This window comes from Eretmochelys imbricata, chromosome 12, assembly GCF_965152235.1.
Source record: "Eretmochelys imbricata isolate rEreImb1 chromosome 12, rEreImb1.hap1, whole genome shotgun sequence".
Taxonomy (NCBI): domain Eukaryota; kingdom Metazoa; phylum Chordata; order Testudines; family Cheloniidae; genus Eretmochelys; species Eretmochelys imbricata.
This window is the reverse complement of record NC_135583.1, coordinates 4,326,318-4,351,416: the sequence shown is the minus strand read 5'-3', so window position 1 is coordinate 4,351,416 and position 25,099 is coordinate 4,326,318. Positions and strand designations below refer to the sequence as shown.

Genomic DNA, 25,099 nt, shown 5'->3' with positions numbered 1-25,099 from the left:
CTCGGATGCAGCACATCCGGCCCCATGGACTTGTGCTCGTCCAGCTTTTCTAAATAGTCCCGAACCACCTCTTTCTCCACAGAGGGCTGGTCACCTCCTCCCCATGCTGTGCTGCCCAGTGCAGTAGTCTGGGAGCTGACCTTGTTTGTGAACACAGAGGCAGAAAAAGCATTGAGTACATTAGCATTTTCCACATCCTCTGTCACTAGGTTGCCTCCCTCATTCAGTAAGAGGCCCACACTTTCCTTGACTTTCTTCTTGTTGCTAACATACCTGAAGAAACCCTTCTTGTTACTCTTAACATCTCTTGCTAGCTGCAACTCCAGGTGTGATTTGACCTTCCTGATTTCACTCCTGCACGCATGTCAAAACTATACACCTTATTCCCAGTCTGAAATTGTCTAGCTTCAACTTCCAGCCCTGGGATCACGTTAGACCTTTCCCTGTGAGACTGAAGACCCATTATTAAATCTTTGTTCCCCATGCACGTACTTACAGACTGTGATCAAGTCACCCCTTACCTGTCTCTTTGTTAAGCTAAACAGACTGACCTCCTGGGGTCTATCACTATACAGAAGATTTTCTAAGTGAGTTCTAGCCCACGAAAGCTTATGGCCAAATAAATTTGTTAGTCTCTAAGGTGCCACAAGGACTCCTCGTTGTTCTAACCCTTTAGACAGTCTCGTGGCTCTTCTCTGACCCCTCTCCAATTGATCACTATCCTTCTTGAATTGTGGGCACCAGAACTGGACACAGGATTCCAGCAATGGCCGTACCAGTGCCAAACACAGAGGTAACATAACCTCTCTGCTCCTACTCAAGATTCCCCTTGATGCATCGCAGCATCGCGTTAGCCCTTTTGGCCACAGCGTCACACTGGCAGCTTGTGTTCAGCTGATTATGCACCAGGAGGCTTTGATTTTATCAGTGGGGGATGTACCCGATCTGGTCCCAGCCTCTTTGGGGTTCACCCCTCACCCCCGTAGGACCTACCTGGGACTAATATTACCTGCAGTGACCCATGCACACGCAGTAGCATTTAGCAATGGTTTGCATGGTCCCTGGAACCAACGTGCTCCGAGGTTTGGGAGGCAGAGCTGGGCTGTTACTCCCCTCTCAGTGCCAGGTCGGCTGGGTTTGCTGCCAGAGGGGCTGATGGTGGGAGGTAACGTGACATGTGCCCTGGAGGTAGGAGCTTTGGATGAGGGAGGTGGCAGCTGGATGGGACAGCCCAATGTCCCACCCTCCCCAGGTGAGGACTAGCCACCAGCAGCCAGGCTGGCGTTCATGATGCCCCCGGGCAGGCAGCCCCGGGAGGAGGGAAAGGGTGAAAGCTGCCCACCACTGTAGAGCAGGCCTTTGCCCTGCCCCGCCAGGCTCTCACCATGTGCAGGATGAGGATCCGGGCCTCACGCAGGACATCAGCAGTGACCACCTGGAGGAGCGCAGAGGGAACCCATTAGCCGAGCTGGGGAACCAGCCCCAAGACTGGGCAGTTCTGACCAGCGTCCCCTCCTCCAGCAAACACTATAACCCAGAACAGCCTATGCCAGCTTTATGGGTCCACAGAGGTGAGGGCACCCTACCAGCCAGGCCTCAGTACCTCCTGCCATTGCCATCTGGCCACACGGCTGCAGGGCTAGCCTGGGCTCTCGTCTGGAGCAAGGCTCCTCTGGATCTTGGTCCGGAGCTGCCCCTGCTCCCCAGATATGGCCCCCAAGAGTGGGTGGGCAGGGGGCTGGGGTCACCGTAGCCCACCTGGGTAGCTATAGTGCGTTAGCGAAGGGTATTATAGCTCTGCTTTGCTACAGCGCCCTGTAGCTGGGGGTCCCCTAGGGCACTGGATGGTGCTAAGGTACCAAGCCCATAGGGCAGGCAGCCTCTGCTGGTCCCGGGGGCAGGCTAGCTGAATCAGGCATGGGGGAGGGGATGCCTTGGGGCTCCCAGCTCCATGGGCTGCGGGAGGGGATGCCCTTCGCCTGGGGGCGAGTGGGGCGGAAGGGGAGGCACCTCCAGGGCCGGCACAGCCTTGGACAGGGAGACGGGGGCACTGGAGCTGCACACCCGGCAGCTACTTAGCACAGGTGCCACCCGGATACGGCCCGGAGCCCGTCGTGCCGCACCACTCACCGTGCAGCCTGCCCTGGCGCTCAGGTGCTCGGCTGCCACCAGCAGGGCATTGAGGGTGGCACCACCGCTGCCCACACGTGCTGTGGGGTCCTCAACAGTCAGCAGGAGGGGGTGTGGGCCCAGCACACCCCGCCGCCACCGGATCTCCAGCTCTAGCAAACGAGAGCAGGGGCATTTGGTGGCGCTGAGTGACCAGGCCAAGGAGGGCGGGGCAGGGGCGCGCTGAGTCACCAGGATTGGGGGGAACAGGGGCATGCTGAGTGACCAGACCCGGGGGGTTGGGGGGGTGGACAGGGGTGCGCAGAGTGACCAGGATTGGGGGGAACAGGGGCATGCTGAGTGACCAGACCCGGGGGGGGTGGGGGGGGTGGACGGGGGCAGCGGTGCGCAGAGTAACCAGGATTGGGGGGGATCAGGGGTGCACTGAGTGACCAGGATTGGGGGGAACAGGGGCATGCTGAGTGACCAGACCCGGGGGGGGGTGGAGAGGGGGCAGGGGTGCGCAGAGTGACCAGGATGTGGGGGGGATCAGAGGTGCACTGAGTGACTAGGATTGGGGGGAACAGGGGCATGCTGAGTGACCAGACCCTGGGGGGGGGGGCGTGGAGAGGGGGCAGGGGTGCGCAGAGTGACCAGGATGTGGGGGGGATCAGGGGTGCACTGAGTGACTAGGATTGGGGGGAACAGGGGCATGCTGAGTGACCAGACCTGGGGTGGGGTGGGGTGGAGAGGGGGCAGGGGTGCGCAGAGTGACCAGGATGTGGGGGGGATCAGGGGTGCACTGAGTCACCAGGATTGGGGGGAACAGGGGCATGCTGAGTGACCAGACCCGGGGGGTGGGGTGGAGAGGGGGCAGGGGTGCACAGAGTGACCAGGATGTGGGGGGGATCAGGGGTGCACTGAGTGACTAGGATTGGGGGGAACAGGGGCATGCTGAGTGACCAGACCCGGGGGGTGGGGTGGAGAGGGGGCAGGGGTGCACAGAGTGACCAGGATGTGGGGGGGATCAGGGGTGCACTGAGTGACCAGGATTGAGGGGAACAGGGGCATGCTGAGTGACCAGACCCCGGGGGGGCGTGGAGAGGGGGCAGGGGTGCGCAGAGTGACCAGGATGTGGGGGATCAGGGGTGCACTGAGTGACTAGGATTGAGGGGAACAGGGGCATGCTGAATGACCAGACCCGGGGGGGGTGGGGTGGAGAGGGGGCAGGGTTGCACAGAGTGACCAGGATGTGGGGGGGATCAGGGGTACACTGAGTGACCAGGATTGAGGGGAACAGGGGCATGCTGAGTGACCAGACCCGGGGGGTGGGGTGGAGAGGGGGCAGGGGTGCACAGAGTGACCAGGATGTGGGGGAGATCAGGGGTGCACTGAGTGACCAGGATTGAGGGGAACAGGGGCATGCTGAGTGACCAGACCCGGGGGGTGGGGTGGAGAGGGGGCAGGGGTGCACAGAGTGACCAGGATGTGGGGGGGATCAGGGGTGCACTGAGTGACCAGGATTGAGGGGAACAGGGGCATGCTGAGTGACCAGACCCGGGGGGTGGGGTGGAGAGGGGGCAGGGGTGCGCAGGGTGACCAGGCTGGGGTGAGAGAAGCAGGGGCATGCTGAGTGACCAGGCTGGAGGGGAGGCGCTGCAGGACCATGGCTCCATCTCTATGGGTCAGACCGTGGCTGACCCCTGCTGGTGGTGGGGGATCTCCAGCTGCACAGGCTCATCCTTGCCCGCTACAGCCCTGGGCCACACAGTGTGTGGAGGGTGAAGCAGGGCCCTCCCGAGAAGAACAGCCCCTCTCTGGGTGGGGGGGTCGCTCCCTGTGCTGCAGGACTGCAGGGCACCGAGGGACCGTGTCTCCCTTCACCTGTCACCCAGCCACGGTGGGGCCTGGACTCCTCCAGGGCCTGGATAGCCGGGGATCCAAACCTACCAAGGGCAGACTGGGACCTGGCCCTGGGACATGAGTCCCTGCCTGGCAATAGCCACGAGGCTACTCGGTCCAGCCTAGGTCCCACCCATTGCAGCCCGATCTCCCACGCAGGGCCAGGCAAAGCCACGGGGCCCCCCCCAGGCTGAACCACCAGGCGTGGAGAATGGGACATCCGAGCAGCACTCTGACCCGCAGCCTTCTCCTGTGCTGATAACCAGAGCCACAGTCCTGCACCTCACCCGCATGGCCATCCCTGCCCTGTGGCCACAGCACACACGGCCACCTCTTCTCCTGCGCCCATCACCAGGAATGCCAGCACCTAGCCCATGCTCCTGGGTATGGCTCTGTCCCTCCATGCCCTGCCCCAATGGCATGGGAATGGGGGTTAACGGAGCGGTGCCAGTCGGAGCATTTTGACACTCCATCTCAGCACAGAGAGAGCCAGTGTGTCTCTGAGAGCGCTCTAGGCTCTGGCACGGCTCAAGGGTGAGCAGGGCTCCCAGGGCTGGAGCAGCCGGGGCGGATTCCCCTGGCAGGGCTGCATGCGCGGATCCCGGGAGTAGAACAGCCTGGGGAGCAGGGCTGTGAGTCAGGAATTCAGTGCATCAGGGCTGTGTGCGGGGTCCCGGGGCTGGGACAGCAGGGGGACACTAGCACAGCCAAGGCGGGCGGGAGCCCAGGGCTGGGATACAAGGGGCTGCAGGTGGGGATTGAGGGGCACCAGCAAAGCTGCAAGTGGGATCAGCAGGAGGCTGCAGATGGGGATCAATGAGCTGCAGGAGGAGGGAAGCTTGCAGAGAATCGACCCGGGCTACGCGTGGCATTGGCCAGGGCTATTTGTCCCACACAAAGCCCAAGTCCATCCCCAGATTTGCAAACAGCTCTGAGGGCTCGGAACTGCCCCCAGCTGAGATGCTTGTGTGTCAACACCGGGCCCCTGGTACGCGAGCCGCCCCACTTACCTTTCTGGAATGCACTCACGCTGTCCTTGTGCTGGCAGGTCAGGACGATGACGGTCCACTCCACCCCTCTCGGCGCCATCCAGGTGCACTGGGCCTCTCTGCCTGGCGCCGCTGCTGGCTCTGTACAAGGGACGCAAAGACTGCAGCACTTCCCCGTCACCGACCCACCCCTTGCAAGTCCTTGTGCAACAGGCTCAGGGCCTGGCTGTGATCGGGGACCCCTCTGTGCTGGTGAGGGAGGGCTGCATGAGGCTGGCGAGTTGCAGCCACACAGGGCTAGTTTTGGTTCCCAACAGCCATTAGCCAGATAAACCTTACCTGAGGAGGAGACGTGAAAGTCCCCGGCTGGTGCAGCAGCCTTGACGCAACGGGGAGGCCGTTCTATACACAGCTGGTTCTCACAGAATGGCACCCCCAGCCGGAAACTTTGTGACTGGCTCCGCTGGGGGCTCAGGAGGGTTAGGATCTGAGCAGAAACTGGGGCAGAAGCTTTAATAAATACGCTAGTCGATTAAATAGGCAGGGGGATGGCACGGCTCAGGTGACGGGAACCCAGTCTTTCATGTCTGGGCGCTGTTCAAAGCCAGGTTAGGAGAGACCCAAAGCTGTTCCCATCCGACGGTGGTTTGTGAAATAAACTGGCCCCGTAGATGAGTGTCTCCAGCCCAGTTCTCATCCACCAGGTCCTCTCTGAACGGACGCAGTGGCCTGGAGAACGGATGCTCTTATCTAGGCTGCAAAAGTGACCCGTCGTTGGCGGTGGATACAGCTGAACCAGTGTGGAACACGGCTTAGCCAAAGACAAGCTGTGCTCAGCAATGGGTAAAACCTGTTCTGAGGTTGCAAATGTCTGTCCAAACTGCAACTCAGGCTCAGATCCTATTTGAGCTCAACCTCCCCTCCTGTCCACACACAGATCGGTCTGACTCGGGTCAGCAAGCGCTCAGGACCCAGGTCCTAGGACCTTCGAAGGGGCGGGGTCCGAGCCCAAGTTCTGCTAAGACTTGAGTCCAAGCCCTTTCCTATTGCCGTGGGGATGCAGCTCATGCCGCAGACCCGAGTCAGGTCTGCATAGCGCTGTACGGACGTGTTAGCATAGCTGTGAGGCCTGGTCCAGCGACTGTAAACCCAGGTTTACAATGCAGTACGGACGCGCAAGTGCGGGGCTGGCAACACAAAGTCCACAAGCCTGGATCCCACAGACCTGGGTTTACAATGCAGTGTAGACACACCCTCAGGATCTCTTTGGGCAGGCAGGAAAAATCACCCACTGATTGGAGAACAAGAGCAAACTGCAGGCACGAGGGGAAAACTGCAAGTTCCAAGCTGCAATTATTTTAGCTCTATCAATGCATTTGCTTGTAAATTCTAGAAATTTGCTGCACATTCGGAAAGGAGACGCTGCGTTCTTCCTACAGAACAAGCCCGGCTTCAAGTGCCAAACTTAGCTCAACCTTAACTATGCAGCTGCAAGCTCTCTAATGTGCCTCCTTCCACTGGGAGGAAGAGAAAACTCCCAGGGAGCACTCAATGGCACCTAACATCAGGAATCAGAAATGCTGCAGTCTCTGCCACTCCCACCTGCTTGATGAGCTCTGCTTTGTGCCCTGAGGAGTCACATACCTGCTTGTCCACTCACACAAGTTGCACGCTTTAACTATGCTGGAAGAGTTAAAACTGCAACTCCTAGCGTGGACGCAGTTATACCAGTATGTGCGCTTATCGCAGCAGAGCTATTCCCGTTTGGGAAGGTATAAGGCACCTTTGTGCCATTATAACGGCGTCCACACTTGGGCCAGTGCTGGTATAACCCCATCGGTTAAAAAAAAGCTAAAATATTTATAAGAATCTGTGTGCAGATCAGGTGTAATGGGGTATACTAGCCCTTTAAGGTGAGAGAGGGAAATCTGGGAGGCCACGCTACCCTGTTCCAGAGGTTTAGGAACAGACAAGTTTCTAGGGAATGGCAAAGGCAGGTGTTGGGAGAAAAGAAGTGATCCCTGGGAAATGCCAGCTACTGTTTCTTTAAGGGCCTGGAATCAGAAGTCTTGGAGTGTAAGGTGGGGCAGTGCTCCCCTCCGTCTCAGCCAATCAAGGTGAGCTTGGGGAAAGAGGTCAGTATATAAGCTGCCTCTTCCCTTGGAATGGGGAAGATGTTAGCAGGGGAAGGTCTGCTGACCTCTCCCAACCCAGGGGAAAGGACCGAGGGGTGACCTGGCCTCCATGCCAGGGATGAAGGCTGTACCCCAGCAGAGATGCTTGAGAGGAAAATACTTCTGTCAGGAAGGGGTTTTGGTCCAAGTTCTGTTTGGGTTTGAAAGACTTTGTTGCCAGAGTGGGGGAACCTGCTGAAGGCAACTTAATGGGGCCAGCTGGGAGGAGTTGCCTTAAAGGGCTGCAGCCTGCTCCACTGGGTATCCCCCAAAACACTGGCACTGAAAGCGTTGCAAGCGGTTTTCTTCCGCTCTTTATCTTGTCTGTCTAGACTGTGAGCTCTTCAGGGCACAGACTGCTTCTCTGTGTTTGTACTGCACCCAGCACGGTCAGCCCTGATGCCTGCAGCCTCACAACAGGGGTACCCAGCTTTTGCCCAGCCAAGGGCCACGCTGGCCGCTTCCCAGGGAGCCTGCTGATGAAGCAGACTGCCCCAGCTCTCATCGAGACTATGGGTCACACTTGGGATGAGATGGGACGTTGCCTGTTGGGATGTGCAGTCTCCAGCTGCTTGGTTCCAGGCTGGGAGGGGCAATCTGCATGGGCAAGCTATGAGGTGTAGAACTGCATGCTGGGATATTTAGTCCCCAGCAGCTGGCTGCTTGGCACAAAATGTAGCACGGGTATGTGTGCACATGTGACCCTGAACCTCACTTTGCTATTGAAGAGAAGGGCAACCACAAGCTACAGCAAAGAATTCCATCCAGCCCACCGGCTGCATTTCTGCTATCCCCGTGTTACAGGCTATTGAGACCCTAAGATGCTGCAGTGAAACTAGGAAATCTGTCCATCCGCCTGGCCTGCAAATGCCATCTCAAGGCAGGGCAGATAATGTCTTGTCCTTGCAGCTTCCAGGAAAAACCCTCTTTCCTACAGAGCCCCTGTGAATGCCAGACACCAACTGAAAGCTCCTAATCGCTGCCTGTCAAAAGTGGTTTTGCTTCTTCCTGGTGACCAACGCCACACCTATCCTGTGGATTACTCGCCAGAACGGGCCCTGCAATGTACATGAGCGCACGTTTCCTTGATAAAAGCACAGACGGCAGAAAGCGGTGGAGGAGTCTTGGCCGATTCCTTTTGGGGGGAACCAGATGACACCTGATTCTCTTGCAATAACTGAAAGCAGGTCTACACTTAAAAAGCGGCAGATGCGCTGCGGCGCTTAGTGAAGTCACTACCTGTGAGGAGGGGCGACAGGAGAAGCGGGCCCATCGATGGAGCGCTGTCTGCATTGGCAGTTAGGCCGGTATAACTGCGTCACTCCGGGATGTGGATGTTTTCATACCCCTGAGTGACGTAGTTAGACCAGAGGACGTTTGTAGTGTAGACCTGGCCTGAGCTACAGACACCTAGCTCCTTATTTACGGAGTCCCGTCTGCCACACCATCTGGGTGCCGGAGACCAGCGTCAAATAGCGCCAGCGGGGGCACACCTCTTCAATTAGAGCTGTGGAGGCGAACGGCACAACAAAGACACTAGCCACTAAAATGCAGCTTATCGTGCTGCTGTAGCTGTGAGGCTATGAGTCAGGTGAGGTGGGGGAGGTAATGTCTTTTTTTGGACCGACTTCTGTAGGTGGAAGGAACCAGCTTTTGAGCTGCGCAGACCCAAAGAAGAGCTCTGTGTAGCTTGAAAACTTATACCTTCCACCAACAGAAGTTGGTCCAATAAAAGACAAAAGGCTTGACTCATTGCAACTGCACCTCATTATGCAACAGTAGTACGGTAGAACCTTGGGGCCAGTCTACACTGGCAACGCTAAAGGTCTAAAAAACCCACCTCCACGAGGGGCGCGGCTCCCAGCGCTGGGGCGCTGACTACACTGCCCTTTACAGTGCTGACACTTGCTGCGCTCGGGGGGTGTTTTTTCACACCCCTGAGCAAGAAAGTTGCAGCGCTGTAAATTGCCAGTGTAGACAAGCCCTCAGAGTTATGAACTGACTGGTCAGCCACACATCTCATCTGGAACAGGAAGTATGCATCAGGCAGCAGAGACAAGAACAAAAAGGCAAATACAGTACCATACCGTGTTAAATGTAAACTACTAAATAAATAAAGGGAAAGTTAATAAAAATAATTTGACAAAGAAAGGAAACTGTTTTTGTGCTTGTTTCATTTAAATTAAGACAGTTAAAAGCAGCATTCTTCTTTTGCATAGTAAAGTTTCAAAGTTGTATTCAGTCAATGTTCAGCTGGAAACTTTTGAATGAACAACCATAATGTTTTGTTACGAACATTTCAGAGTTCCGAACAGCCTTCATTCCAGAGGTGTTCATAACTCTGAGGGCAGGTTCTTAGCTAGTAAATATTTAGCAAAGACCGATCACGATATGAAACAGATCAGGAACTTTCAACTGGTGTTCGGCATTCACAAAGCATACTGAGGATCGGTTGGCTCTGCTCAGTTCCCTAGGTGTATATCCAAAAGGATTTCTCTCCAAAGCCAAGGAGTTTCTTGGAAAACCCAGGTGGTTTGCAGAATTCAGAAGGCTCAGAAATCAAATTTAATCTTACACTATCTTGGAAATGCTTGTACTGCACATTGTGTCTGTAGTGTATTGTGCAAGCACAAGATTTAATTTGTTTCTACACAGACTCATAGACTTTATAGCCAGAAGGGGCCATCATGATCATCTAGTCTGACCTCCCTCACATTGCAGGCCACAGAACCTCGTCCACCTACTGCTGTAAGAGACCCCTAACCTCTGGCTGAGTTACTTAAATCTTGATTTAAAGACTTCATGTTACAGAGAATCTGCCATTTACTCTAGTTCAAACCAGCCAGTGACCCGTGCCCCATTCTGCAGAGGAAGGTGAAAAACCCCCAGGGTCTCTGCCGATCTGACCTGGGAGAAAATTCCTTCCTTACCCCAAATACGGTGATCAGCTGGAGCCTGAGTCTGTGAGCGAGACCCTCCAGCCAGACACCTGGGAAAGAATTCTCTGTAGTAACTCAGAGCCCTCCCCACCTAGTGCCCTATCTCCAGCCCTTGGAGATATTTGCTACTGGCAGTCACAGATGCCACATACCATTGTAAGTAACCTCATTGTACCATCCCCTCCAAAAACAAGCTTATCTACAGAAGAGGATAGACACCTTAAATGTGTCCTCTCCTAAGAAACCACGAGGCTTTATTGTTTCTCCACTTTCTAGACACAGAAACACTCAAACCTCCTGTGAAAAATTCTGGGTCATAAAGCCCAACAGGAAATTTCTCGCACTAGGAAGTATTACGATTAGAAATACCACCAGAGGCACTCAAAACACTATGTGGACATATCAGTACATTGCAATAGTCACTGCCAGTTTTCCCTGAATCAAAGCAAAGAAATATGGGACTAAAAGAGGGAAGTAAATTGAAGTCATTGAATTATAAGCGGACAAAGTCCACAAGATTTCACCTGCCCCAACAAAGTAATCCAAGAAGATCCAGACCCAACTAGTGCTATATAAATAAGATACAGGTTGTTAGCACCTCGGATGCTGGCCCGATGCTCAAAAGCACCGGATCTCACAGAGAGATGCACAAAATGCATGCAAGTGCACCACCAGTCAAGTGTAAGTGCCTCCCATTCCTCAAATGTACCTCTAGATGGTTTTGGCCAGCACGCGGCATTGCATCGCAAATTGCATCGCAAATCAACAACCTATGAATAAATGTGCTTGGTAGAAATCCAAAGCACATTGGCTGGCAGATCAAAGGTGAAAGCAGCACATTTCAGACCACCCAAGAATCTCAGCACAACTTCTGCAATCAGCTCAGCAGCTCATGCTCAGGTCTCCAGGCACCCTTCTCTGTCCCTTATTCGCTCTCCTGGAGGGAGAGCTTCCTCCCACTCGTGGTCCCACCAAAGCAGGCAGTGACACTAATGAAAGCACCATTAGATGAGCAAGACACAAGGCAGCAAGAAGACTCATTCTGCAGCCGCCTCCTCAGCCAGACGTGATGGCAGCAGCTTCCTCTAGAGCAAAGGTCCCCAAACTGTGAGATGCACCCCCTATGGGGGTGCGGAGGAATGTTCAGGGGGGTACAGTGGGCCCGGGCCAGCTCCTACAGGGGGCAAGGAGAGAGCGCCACCCAGCCCCGCCCCTGCTATGCTCCGGCCCCACCACCAGCCATGGCTCCTGGCCCCATGCCTGGCCTTGGCGTGGCTCTGCACCTGGACGGGGGCCCACCTGTGGCTCCGCTCCCGCCCCCACTCCCAGCCTCAGCCCCTGGCTGTGGCTCTGGCCCTGCCCCACTCCCAGGCCTTGGCCCCCGTACCTCTGTCCATGCCCCCCGCAGAGCGGTGCCCTGCTCCTGGCGGGAGGGAGGAAACATGGACGGGGTAAGGGGGGGTGTGACCCTCAAAAGTTTGGGACCACTGCCCTACTCCATCGTCTCTGGTCTTGGGCCACTCCTGCTGCCAGAAGTTGCTTTTTTACAGCCACACCCCCAGGTAAATGTTAATATTCCCTGTTTCCATAGCACCTTCCACTGGGTCTCAACGTGCTTAGCCCTGTCTGACAGACCGAGAAACGGAGAGAGGTGGCATGACCAACCCAAGGACACACAGAGAGGGAGCATCAGCGCTGAGAGCAGAACCATGGACTCCTACATGCTCCTCTCCACCCACTAGACCCTGCTCCCACACAGCTACAGTTTGCCTCCCCAGTGCTCTAAAAGCACCTGCTTCAAACCCTGCCTCTCTCCTGCAGGCACTTACTATTATTTCATGCCTCTCCCAGCTCCGCCTCCTGTCACGTCCCCTGGCTGACAACTGACCTGTCTTGTGAGACGCTGGCGTGAATGAGACGTTCCAAAATTGAAACAAGTTGGAGAAGCGTATCACTAACAGTCCCTCAACGTCAGGCAATTGCCCTCCCCCATAAATACAGAGAGTGAACTCATGGGCCCTCGAAATCAATAGAAAGGTTCCCCTTGACTAGGTGTACAGAGGGGTATAAACAACATCCAGCCCTGAACAGCTAGGAACAGTGAGGGGTCAGCTTGTGAATCCATATGTGGTTTTCTCCGGCCATTCCATTAGGAACCAGAAGGAACTGCCCCAACGGAGTCCTCCCCTGCCCAGAAGCTGGTGAAAGAACAAAGGCCAAGTTCACATTCCCATCAGTGAATCTATCCATGGATCTACCGGGATTCCACAAGCACATCAGCAAACCCGGGGATAATGCAGAACCATTTGATCTCATGTCTGTGGACTTTCCAATAGCCTTCAACGGTGCCCTGGGAGCAGGGCTTCTGTTCCCAGGGTAAAAACCCTGGGCTGCATTTCAGAATGGATTGGAACAAGAACAGCCACAGAATGACCGTGCTGAAAACAGCTTGCAGATGACAGCAGGGCTGGTAGACCCTAGAGACCCACCCATCACTGCTGTGAATTCTTCTGCAGGGCACAGGGCTTCGGAGGAGGCTTGGTTTTTTTGTAATTTAGAGAAAGTGCTTGGAAATGCTCCTCAAACAGGGTTTTCATTCCTAATAAATGGGATTTAATGTATTGCAAAATAAGCCCTGAGAATCAGGGGAAAAACCCACTCAATATGAGAAACTCTTGCTGCAAAGGGTCTCCAGAGTCTAACTAAACAACATATGATGAAAGTTGATAGGTTACTGCTCCCAGGAAATGGAAGGGAGGGTGAGTTTGTGCATATCATAGTTACCTGCCCTGCAACGTAAGGGGTGCAGAGAATGCATCCCTATGCACACGTGAAAGGAACATCAGTCATATGTCAGCATGTGTGTGCACGGGAGCGGCACCCACAGGCCTGCATGTGTGCGGGGAGCGGAAGCAGCAGCTCCTGCTCCCCACCCCACAGCAGCAGCATGGGGCTGTGTGTAAGGAATGGACACTTGCAAGCCTGGAATGCCAGTTGCCTGTCAGATCGAGGGGGCCACCTCTACATGTCATGCCTGCCCCATGGCACCGGCTCAGGTTGCTTTAAAGCTAGTCTTTCTGAGCCCGACTCCCCAGTGCCCTTCTGGCTCCTTTAAAGGAGCCAAGAGCAGCTGTAAGAGCTCCCTGGGGAATTCCCAGCAGGGGCAGGGCTGGCCCAGCTGTCTGTATGCAACCCCCGCCCCCCAGGACTCCCGGCACAGGGGTGTAGCCCGAGAGAGGGGCGTGCAGCCAAGGGGGTCTTACACTCCCCCGCTCTCCTATCTCTGGGGCAGTCCTGACCCTCTCCAGGGACTGAAAGCCCATCCCCAGCTAAGGAGAGGTGCAAAAGCCTCTTCGCGTCCGGCTAAACGCGGCTCCAGCGCGCGGCGCGAATCCAGCCCGCGGCAGGGTCCGAGGAGGGCCAGGAGAGGCGCCGATCCAAAGCTCGGGGGCGAGCGGGGCCTGAGCAGGAAGCCGGGCCCCCCCCGGCGCTGGCCCCGGCCTGAAGCGCCCAAGGAAACGTTGCTCCTTAAACGCCACCAGCCCAGGCGCCTCCGCGGTGCAGCGGGGGGAAGGGAGCAGCCTGCGCCGGGGGTGTCCCCAGCCTGCCCTGGGTGCAGGGAGAGAGCCTAGTTTGCCCTGCCCCGAGCCCCGCTCTGCAGGCCAGGCCAGGCCAGGCTAGGCTTGGCTTGGCTTGGCGCGGCTTACCTGCCCCCGCAGGACGACGCCTCCCAGAGCTGCCCCTTTAACTCAGCCCCTTCCCCCCCGGCCGCGCCTCCGTGGTGCATGCTGGGAGTTGTAGTTCGTTATCCTGGCCGGGCAGGGGGCAGCCCCGGGCACAGAGTTGCTAAACTACACTTCCCAAGGTGCAACGCATTCCCCAGCCCGCAGGCTTCGACCTCTTAGGGAAGAGGGCACATTGCCTGTCCACCTGGGGCAGAGAGAATCCTGCGAACTACGGTTCTGGCTCAGTGTGTGCCACCTTCATGCTGGCTCTGTCCCTCGTGGCCTGGTCCTGTACACGTGTGAGGATTGTTCACCTAAAATAAGACTCAAGGGGAAGGAACCATCAGAGCCATCTGGCTAGCAGCAGCAGGCTTTGCAGGGCCACGAGGATGCAGCCCGGGAACATCCACAATAACGCTTCATAGACATGTTTTCAGATCAGAGAGAGGGAGAAAGAAGCCATCTCCAAAAGGGTGCCTTGGTGCAGAGAAGAGAATCACCTGCCCCTTTATTGGAATGTCTTATTGTCCTGATTGAGAAAATTAATCCCTGATTATTAGTTGAGTCCCCACAGAGCGAGGTGCAGTACATGTGTATAGTCACAGAGGTCTCAAAGATATTAATTCTAATTAGAGAAAGGGTGGAGGGAAAATGACTTGTCTAAGGTCACACAGCAGGGAACAGAACCCAAGTGTCCTGATTCCTTGCTACTAGACAGTGCTGCCTCTCAACTCTAATTACAATGCAATTAAAATGCAATGTCCCTTTCAAAGTAATTGGTAGAGTTAAGCAATTAAACTGATTCCCCCAGGCTCACAGATATCAGGGTTGTATAATGGTAAAATAAGCTGGGGGTTCCTAAACCCCAGTTTCCAGTGAAGCACTTCCAGTGATTCATTGGATGACTTTAGGAAAGTCCTCTAGCCTCTTTGGTTCCCATCTAAAAGGAAGAGAATAATACCTACATCATGGGGTGTTTGGGAGAATTAATGTTTGCAACTTAGATCTGAGACCCTTAGCTAAAGATGCTATGGAATGTAAGCAGAGTCAGGATGGGCTCCACCCTGACATCTGGTGGTGAGGTGTGGCAAGTTGTGGAAAAGAACTTCAGGGGCTGATCTCATTTGCATAGGCACACCCACCCTGCCTAGAATGAGGCCATAACTGCCCAAATGGTCACTTTGGCTGTTGTGGGATCCCCAGTGTCTCTGTTATTGGGGCGGGAAGAATAAATTGTTATTACCCTGATTATGGGAACTGTGCTTGGAACTGTACTTGGCCTTTTGTTATGATGGGGGGACTCAGCATCAACTGAGTATCACTCGCTAGGCAAGGGACATGGGTTGCAAAACTCTGTGAACTGAGAGAGATTTGAGATAGGTATTAGTACCTGGTGGTATGGGCGCCTTTGTGAGGGCCTGAAGCACCCATTGCACCTCTGTCTCTCTCCACTGTGGAATGTCAGAGCTAATTTTGGGTCTATTAAGAGTCTTGCTACAGGTACTGTGCTGCATTCACTTTGGCCTTATGGTGTACCAGCGATAAGGCTCCCACTACTATGAGCTGAACTCACTGAGCACTGTGTCAAGTAGTGGGGAGCCAGAAGATCTAGCGTGCAGTGCTGCTGTTTGTGGATAGGCTGGTGGAGTGTTTGTGAGACGGTGAGCAGAGCTGTTTGTGAGATGATGAGCTGTGCAGAGCGGAGCCGGTTGGAGTGGAGCTGTTCATGAGACAGCGGTGTGTTCTTGAGACGGTGAGCGGAGCTGGTCCGTGAGACAGCGGTGTGTTCCTGAGACGGTGAGCGGAGCTGGTCCGTGAGACAGCGGTGTGTTCATGAGACGCTGAGCAGAGCTGTTCATGAGACAGCGAGCTGTGCAGAGCGGGGCTGGTTGTGGTGGAGCAGAGCCCTGTGGGGCAGTCAGCTTCAGGACATGTAAGGTGCCCCTTACCTCTTTCCCCCACACACAGGCACATTTTAGCCAGACTGGGGAGCAACACTCTGCAGGTGAACTTTTGAACTCTGGGGATGGACTTTTTTGGACTTTGGGTGATTTGTGGATTGCTGGACTCAAGAGAGGTTTGGGTTCTGGGACTCAAGAACCCGAGGGAAAGGATGTGGCCCAATTTTCTGGGGTGGGTCTTTGCTCATGGTTTGGTTAATGAACACTAGTTGTGGTGTTTCCCCAATTTAATGCTGATGTTGTTTACCTCATCTTATTAAAGATTCTCTACTACACCGAGACTTGCGGGAGGGGAAATATTGCCTCTTTGAAGCACCCAGGGGGTGTATAAGATTTTCCCAGGTCACTGGGTGGGGGCTCGAGCCAGTTTTGCATTTGCTTTGATGAGAGGGAACCCCTGTGTACTGGACCCGGCCCTTGCTGCTATCAACTTGGCCGGGCACAAGGGTTACAGGAATATTTGCAATTGTTTTTAACATGAAAAAAAATCAGAACACACAAAAGTGGGTTTATTGTATGATATTTTGAATTCCAAGAAGTTAAGTGAGTTCAGAGAAGTGGGATAATGGATTTATGAGCTGAACTGTGTATTTAAGGAAAGTCTCTAAGGCTCAAAGCAGTTTAACTTTCAAATGAGCAGTTAATTTAAAGCAAGAAGAGCGAGTATGGCAGGACAGATAAACACATGGGCCCGGATCTGCAAAGGGACTTAGCGTTGCCATGAACATCATCGTAGTGCCTAATGAATCACGGGAACAACACTGTGATGCACAAAGCGTGAGGTAGGTTCCCAGGCTCCCTATACAATGAATGGGGAGAGATAGGTTCCTTAGAGTGGAATGCAAACAAGCCAGCACACTAGGCCTAAGCTAGCCCACTGGAAGAGTGAAGAAAGATGGGAACAAGGATCTCCTATCTCTCAGGCATGTGCTTTAACCACTGAGCTATGGATATTCTGATAGGAGAGTCCATCAGTCTCTCCTGTTGAAGCTGTTCTACTGTGGATTAACTAATTAACTAGTCATTAGGCCAGAGAGATCGAAAAAGCAAGCAAGTGGAAAGGACTCTGTAACCCAGTGATTAGGACAACCATTTAGGAGATCCAAGGTCCAATCCCCCTTCCATTATTTGTCCACAGTGGAACAGCATCAACAGGAGAGATTGAGGGAGTACCCACCTTGGGGTGACCAGATGTCCCGATTTTATAGGGACAGTCCCAATATTTGGGGCTTTGTCTTATATAGATGCCTATTATCCCCCGCTCCCTGTCCCAATTTTTCACACTTGCTGTCTGGTCACCCTAACCCCCTTCTTCCCCCAAAAAATCATAATACCCCATAGCTCTGTGGTTAGAGCACCCTCCAGAGAGGTGGGAGAGCCCTGTTCAATTCCTTTCTCTCCCTCTTGCAGATGGGGAGTTGAACATGGGCCGCCCACATCCCTGAGTTATAAGGTGCGTGGGTGCTGCTACGATCTCTGCGTGCCAGATTGTGAATGGGATCTGACCTGGTAGGCAGCCTCTGAGCATGCCTCCCAGACCCAGCCCTGCTTGTGACTAGGAAGATGAACATCTGCCTCCCCATTCCACTGAATTGTTTTGGGGCTTAGGTGGAGATAGGCAACCCGATGCCTCAAAACTTAGGTGCCTACAGGGTTCAGCGGGAGTTTGGTGGATCAATCTGCAATGGAGCCAAAACCAGAATTTATGCACTTCAACCTGAGACTAGGGCTGGGCACCCATGTACCGCTGTGGGTCTGGGCCATGGAACTGTAGTGGGGGGTGAGTCTAGGCTGCACTGTGCACGTGGGGAAGGGAGAGCCTGTCACAAGCCATGTCGCTGGTCGCTCTGTGGGGCTGTGTCTGTGTCAGACCCTGGGAATAGCTGACCTGTTCCCAAAACATCAGAACGGCCAGACTGGGTCAGACCAAGGGTCCATCGAGCCCAGTGTCCTGTCTGCCGACAGTGGCCCGTGCCAGGTGCCCCAGAGGGAATGAACAGAACAGGTATCATCAGTTGATCCATCCCCATTCCCAGCTCCTGGCAAACAGAGGCTAGGGACACCATCCCTGCCCATCCTGGCTCAGAGCCATTGATGGGCCTGTCCTCCATGAACGTACCTAGTTCCTTTTTGAACCCTGGTATAGTCTTGCTTGGCCTTCACAACACCCCTGATTTCCTCCTTCCCCTGACACCCCTGCAGCACCGCGTTCCCCTTTCTGATCACAGCCCGCAGTATTTGCGGCTTTTAGTCTAGGGGGCGCGCTGCATGCTGGGAACGGTAGTTTCCCCTGGCCAGGCGCTTCCCGGGAAAGAAAGCCCCAGGAGGGTCAGGAGACTACAAGTCCCACCAGCCCCGGCAGGAGCCGCGGCTCCGCGCGCAGCGCATCATGGGAGCTGTAGTTTCCTTCCCTCAGAAGCGCTGCGGCTGCCGGGGGCTGTTGGCCCCCGCGTGGACTACAACTCCCAGCGTCGCGTGGGACCGCCCCCCCTCCCTCCGAAATCTCTGCCCGCGGCGGGCGAGGAGCCCCCGTGAACTGAAGTGGGGCTGCCGCGGGTGGGCGGGTAGAAGGGCAGCAGCTGCCGGCCGGGAGCGATCGAGGCGCCCGGCCCCGGCGGTCCCGCAGCAGCGCCGAGGGGCGCCCGGAGCGGAGCGGAGCCAGGTGCCGATGCTGCCGCGCGCGCGGGGGGCGCGGGGGGCTGCGGGCCCCGCTCACCGGCCGCTGGCCAGCCGCGCACCGGCGGGCTGTCCCCCGAGCCCGGCCCCCGCGGCGGCAGGGACAGCAGCCGCTTCCCTCGGGCTCTCCAGGCTGCCGGGCGGGCTCGCTGCCGGGGTCCCCGGGCGGGGCGCGGGGTGACAGCGGAGCTGAGGGGCGTTGCTGTGTCTTGGGGGAGGGGATTTCCCGCCCGCCCCCTCGGGCCGCCGGGCGGGGTGCTCGCAACCGCAGCCGCGGGCTTCCCCGGCGTGCCCGCGGCCCGTTAGCCGCGCGGTTCCTCACCCTGCGGCGCGGGGTTCGCACCCGGGGCCGGCCCTGCGGAGTAGTGGGTCGGAGCGGCTCCGGCTCCGGCTCCGGCTTCTGCCGCGGTCTGCCCTTCCCCGCCGCGCCCCGGCTTTGGGCGCCTTCCCCGGGTAGGGGCGAGCGAAGCGGCCCCGTGGCCGCAGCCTGAGTTACAGACCGTCCTGGCGGCTGTCGGCGGGACTCTGCCTTGCCCTCGAAGCGAAGTCCGGCTTGATCTAAATGTACGTTTCAGAGGGTGGCTGCCTTGGTTTACATATGTATTGTGGCCTTTGAGTCCAAGCCGTGTCCTGGGCCCAAGAGGGAGCCCTGGGTTAGCACGTCGGGATTGCTTTGTGGCTTTTTGGTAACGGCCCGGTCGGTCTTTCCTCCTGAGATGAGCCGAGGGTGCGCTGAAGGTGGAGTCAGGGTGCCTTGAAACCTTTTGGGGTCAGCGCCTAGCGACTCTCTGCTAAAGGTCTGAAAGAAGAAGGTAGCACAGGCAGCTGCGGCTTGGTGAGAATCGCTCCTCCCCAAGCGTGTGGGGAGGAAAGGAAGGGGAGCTGTGCTGTGGAGGGGAGAAAGCCCTACATGCCAGCGGGCTTTAACTGGGCACCTGGTGCGGTTTGTGACTGTCTCTAGCACCTTGCTGGAGGTACGCTACGGGTGGGCTGGTTTGTTTTGGATTATTTGCCAAGATGTTCAGCAAACCTAGCGTTTTCTCTCCTTTTGCCCTCCCAGTGCCATATGGCTCCTGGCCTTTGTGCATTGTGGCGTGGGCACTAGATGTCTAGCGGAGGGCAAGAGCCTGGGCCTTATGGCCGAATTAGAGGGCCTTCCATCATGAAGTGTCTCCATGTACTTCATGAACTGACTGATGGTATATGCCCCGGCTCCTCTTGGGTGGTGGATGGCATGCACTAGCAGTAGGAAGAAAGGGACTCTCGAGCAAAGATTTAGGGACAGACCCCTTCTTTTCCTAGCACTTCCATGGGATACTTGCTGTGAGTTTCTCCAGAATCAAACTGCTCTAAAAACCCGCCAACAGACTCCTGGGTCATGAGATCCTGAGTGCCTCTCAGTGACATTGGTATCCTGTCTTAGTTCTGAAGTGAAAATTAATTTTGGCTTCTCCCCAGCCCTTTGCTAACTCAAGTCTGGGATCTCAAAGTCAAGCTGGGCTTTTCCTAGCATATGCCTAGTCCAGGCCAGGCGAGATTCTGTAATTGATGTTCTCTTGTTGTACAGCGCAGAATGGAAATGAGCTCTCAATGCTGGGTGACCAACATTAAAAAAACGGGTACAACTTGAAAGTCCGCAGCTGTGGCACCCAGCAAGTGGTACCCCTTCTTCACAGGGTCTTCTCCTGTTAACTGGACTCTTAATGCCCATACACAGGAGACAGGACTTCTACTAGGCAGGTTCCAAAAAAGTCTTGAAGCTGTAAAGCCAATAGGGTTCAGCTCCATTCTCCAGAAGGATGAATGGCTGAATTGGCCATGTCGGCATGTGGACCTCTGGGGGTTGGGTTCTCTAGGTATGTCCAACCTGAGGCTCTGAATAAGCCATCCCCTCTGAGAGTGCTTCATGACCCCTATGATGTCAACTCTTCCTCCCTTCTGCTAGGGCTAAGTGAGTACCACATAGGCCAGCGTGTGGCCTGCTGCTTCCTGTCCTCTTGCTCCACTGTTGCGTTTTCCTTGCGCTCAGTATGGTCTGGGGGGCTCCTGCCTCTCCTTAAACAAATCCACTCTTCCATCCCACTGTGTGTTTGCTGAAACAACGGCCATTAAGCCCAGCAGTGGGTAGTTCGGCACTGATTTCTATTTCTCCCTCCTCTCCATCAGCTGGTTGTGGGATGAGCCTGTTCAGAGGTAACACGCTTTCATTAGCAAAGCCCACTGTCCACCATGCTGCCTGCAATGCACTGCTGTTAAGAAAGGCCTAGGTGTGCTCCTGGGGACTGTGCTGTCTTCTGCATCATAACCACGCTGGTGGGATATGGGAGTGGTGGGTACCTCTGCAAATTGGGATCTTATTATCACCCCTGGGCTGATCAGAGCCTCTAACTCTCTCTGCTCTAGAAAACTTACGCCGAGGATGGGAGTGCGCTGCTGCTGCTGCAGTGTGCATGTTTTTACTTCCCATTTGGATCGCTGCCATCCGACGGAGCTTGGCCGTGACCGGCGGAAGCACGGATGGGAAGCCCATTTTGAAAGTTATGCAGTGTGCAGGAGTGAGCAGATTTGATCAGAGCCAGATGTTCTGTCTGCAGCAGAGACTGGGGCGGGGGGGAAGGAGGGGGAAAGGAAACTGTTAACCTTGTAATCCGAGACAGGGTAGCCTCTGCAGCTACTTGGGTTCGCTGCAATTTTTTTTTATCTCTCAGGCAGCCTTTGGGTTTCCTGTTGTTGCACTGCAGGTGCCTGTCCAAAGGGTTTTCATTGTGGTCCCATTTACTTGGTGCTGACAGTTCAAAAAATATATCTAGATACCCGAAGACCAAAGGGAAGAGACTTAACCATGGGATAGAGTTGCTGGAGTCCTAGATAACAGGATGGAGGTTCTGTCACCGGCAGTAACCTGTAGCTCAGCACTCAAATGCTGTCAGTTTAGTAGGCCTGAAATTGGCAGTTTCCCAGGTTTATTAAAGGCTCCTGCCAAGCGAAGGTGGTGGAGTCGGTTGGACTCTGTCAGCAATTGTTAGTTAGAATGGAAACCCGAAGAGAAGCCTGCGTGGTGTATTCCTGGCTTGGAGTCCACTGCTTCCTGCCAGTTCCTGTCCTAATGAGCAGGAATGGGGGTTGCTGCTTAGCATTGACCTTGGGCCCCATCCTGCAGGGTCTCTGTGTGCACTGACCTCCCTTTTTGCCCTACGGGAGTCATGTGCATGGAAGAACCCTCCACTGGGAAAGCAGGTGGTGCTTTTTCGTAGCTATAGCAGCCCGTGGTGCTTTTCTGTAGCCTTCCAGGGTACCTGATCCTCAGTTCTTGAGAACTAAGGGGGGAACAGGCCTGTTCTACAGCAGGGGGAGCTGAGGCACCTGGGAGATCACACAGCCCATGAGCTGCAGTTAGGACTAGGTGGTAGCCCCGGTTGTCCTCCAGCTATTTAGCAGAATGCTTTGTCTGCTGAGCCCAGTTCTTCAGCTGATGTGTATATATTTGGGTACACTGCCCCTTGGGGCTGCTTGTCTAGTGGTAACCACCAGAGCTGCTTGCTTTAATGACCGAAGAGTTCTTACACCAGCCACATTGACTCCTGAGCCCTGCAGGCGAGTCTAGCTCTTCTGTCTGGTGCGTCAGCAGCAGACTAGAACGGCCCCTTCTCTCTGCAGAGGTCGCGTTGCTGGGGATGGTGACCAGGCAGGGGGTAGTAGAGTGGGGCTGGGTTGCGTGTGCCTTGGGTGCTCTGGGCTTGCGGTGCCAGCAGTTGGGGAAAAGCGTCTTTCCTTGTGAGCACGGCACGTTTGCCGTCGAGTCACTGAGTGCATCAAAAACTGACCTTGATGTGTTTTAAATGAAATCTGAGACCAGCGATCAGGTCTCCTTCCTGCCTGCTAGTCCTGCTTATTCCCAGAGGTGGGAGAGTGGGGGGGGTCGCACCCTACATGCTACTGTCCTATGGAAGTTCCCATTTTGCGGTAATGACACCAAATGCTGCAGTGTTGCTAGCTTAAGCTGTAGTGGATTTGGGGGCATTATGGTAGAATAATGGGACGTGCATTTTTTTAAAATGGTCCAGTGTGCCAGTAAAGTGACTTTTAAAATGAGATTTGATGCCAGAGGCTCTTATTGGTTTGTACCATACTGAGCACAAGCGCACCCAGATTGGTTACCTTCAGGGGCTGCTACAAGTCAGATAATTAAAGAAATGCAAATAACTCTTCCTTTCCTGCACTACTATTCAGAGCAGAGGCACGCATTGTGCAGGTAAATCACCACCTGACACCTAACCGCTAATACAACCACTACACTGGGAGAACATGCTTCCCAGAGAGGCATCTAAACATCCGCCTACAAAGAGAATGTGCAGTGGTGAAGAAGGTGGGAAGTAGTTCTCATGAGTCCCCTGACTTGCTCCCTGTCTTAGGAGAAGGTACCCATAAGACAAGTGTTTCCATGCTTTGACTGTTCACCCGTGGAAGGAGGAGCGTTTCTTCCCCTGTTGTAAAGGCAGTTCCTAGCAATGGGCAGCAAAGCCAGTAGGAGTGTCCCTTCCTGTGTGTGCTTCAGAGAGAGCGAAGATAAAACCAGTGAGGAAATATATCTAAAATTGATCAGTATCCTGTGTGCTCAGCTCAACAAGGCTACTCTCCTCCCCAGCCCTGTTTCCTCGGGTCACGGTTCATCCATTCCCACCCTCCCTTCAGAGTCACTCCCAGGGCTCCAAAATAAAATTTTAAATTAGACTTGGGATAGCTGGTCCTTTCCCATTGCTTCTGGGTGAATCCAGAGCTTCCAGCGTCAGCCCTGGCAGGCTGCAGAGAGATCTCTACAGATGGCGTGTGATCCTGATTAGTCAGTGGAATACACTGCCCTTGAACTCCTCCAGCCTGGAGAGTGGCTGGCAGGCAGGTTGGAAGTCCCCCTGCATGAAGCTGTGACTTGCTTTCCCCTTCAGCCTGACATCTTCCCCTCCCCCTGCCAAAGCTTTAGCTTGCTGGCTAAGAGCTCCTGGGAGCCTGTGTGAGTGCAGGAATAGCCTGCATGATGGGGGAAATCCTAGCACTTGTGGTGTGGCTGGGAAGTGAGGGCAGAACAGAGCCGGTGGAGCCTCCTGGCAGACTGCGCATCAGTCACTGTCCCTGCTCGGTGTCCCTGCTTTGTGCTGATTCCCTTCCCCATTGGTGCAGATGGCAAACCTGGCTGATGCTATTGCTACCTGGCCGATTCTGTCCCTAATGTCATGCAGGAGACACAGAGACTGAACGAAGCAGGCAGGCGGAGGAGGATTGTGACTGGGGAAGCTATTCACACACATCTCTGTAATCGGGCCCTGTTCAGGGCAAGGGGAGGGAGCGTGTGGGAAGGATGACGTGATGGAGTAGAGCTGCTAAGCTTGCATGCATTTAGTCTATGGTGCATGAGGCAGGGGCCCTATCCTGTGTTTGCTGAGCATCCTCCCGTCCCGTTCGGGGGGCATTGTCCAGGATTTGCCCCTACCAAAGGCCATGTGTGCTAGCTGAAGAACACCACGATACCAGTTTGTGACCCCCTCGCGCTACATCTCACTTGGTAGGTGCCCCATGGCCACAGAGCTCGCTAGGGTATTTCTCTAGCCCCTGTGACCTCCGAAATGGCCGCGTGGCTTTCTGTTTCTATGGAAGTTGGGGGCATTTGAATCCTGTTTCTTAATCCCTTCCCAGACTGTAGCTGTCCTGACCTCAGGAAGCTGGAGATCCAGTGTGGCCCTGGTGGGGGCGTGGCACACTGGACTTTCACGCTTCCAGTCGAGTTACACAACAGCCGTGCTATTTTGAAGGTGGGGATCATGGCTTAACTTTTATCCTAGATCCTTGGACTCACTTTTTGTGGGAAGCGTCCAGCTCCTGGAGGGAGATCTTTATTTCTCCCCTTGCTTTAGCAGCTCTTCTCAAATGCTTGCTCACCGGCGGCCAGGGTAAAATGCTGTAGGTGTCGCACTCTGTCCAGGCCCCCATCCCTCACGCACCAGAGTTTCTCGGCCGCTGTGGCGTGCTCTGCTTTGTACCCCTTTCTCAGCATCCTGGGTGCTGCTGCGGCGAGGAGTTGTCTTCTAACCTGCCCAGCCTCCAGCCTCCCTCTTGGGTCCAATGTCACAGCAAATAGCTAGCCTGCCAGCAGTGCTGAGAAAATGGACATGATGCTCGTCAGTGTTGCTGCCACCCACAGGTTCTGAATGACAGAGATGGATGAGGCTTGGCTCAGTTTTCACTTAGCTGCTTCTAGAAGAAGGCCTGATCTCTCTGTAGCTAGCTCAGGGGTGGGCAAACTATGGATCAAGCCCGCCAGCCGTTTTAAGCCGGCCCTTGAGCTCTTGCTGGGGAGCAGGGTCTGTGGCTTGCCCCGCTCCGGTTGGGAAGCAGGGTCGGGGGCTTCTCCATGTGGCTCCCAGAAGCAGCGGCATGGCCCCACTCTGGCTCCTATGGGTAGAGGCAGCCAGGGTGTTCCGCTCTGCACCCTGCCCCCGCCCCAAGTGTTGCCACCGCAGCTCTCATTGGCCAGGAACTGCAGCAAATGGCAGCTGCAGGGGTGGTACCTGCGGATGGGGCAGTGTGCAGAGCTGCCTGGCTGCGGCTCCGTGTAGGAGCCCAAGTGGGGAC

General features: G+C 55.2%; 1 protein-coding gene across 6 annotated transcripts in view; it reads right to left on the bottom strand.

Moving 5' to 3' along the window:
• The window catches only part of FCSK (fucose kinase), a 40,872-nt gene extending 26,984 nt beyond the window's left edge, over positions 1 to 13,888 (bottom strand). For 3 of the 6 annotated variants that reach the window (XM_077831395.1, XM_077831398.1, XM_077831401.1), the window contains exons 1-5: positions 13,821 to 13,876; positions 5,340 to 5,498; positions 5,022 to 5,141; positions 2,131 to 2,282; positions 1,385 to 1,435 (exon numbers count right to left, since the gene is read on the bottom strand). In XM_077831395.1, the coding sequence (XP_077687521.1) occupies positions 1,385 to 1,435; positions 2,131 to 2,282; positions 5,022 to 5,100 (282 nt within the window). In that variant the 5' untranslated portion in view covers positions 5,101 to 5,141; positions 5,340 to 5,498; positions 13,821 to 13,876. Of the gene's footprint in view, positions 1 to 1,009; positions 1,055 to 1,384; positions 1,436 to 2,130; positions 2,283 to 5,021; positions 5,142 to 5,339; positions 6,482 to 13,820 lie in introns of those variants that run through there. The other 3 variants (XM_077831397.1, XM_077831396.1, XM_077831399.1) reach the window with 3 other exon arrangements.
• Between the last annotated feature and the right edge of the window lie 11,211 nt (positions 13,889 to 25,099).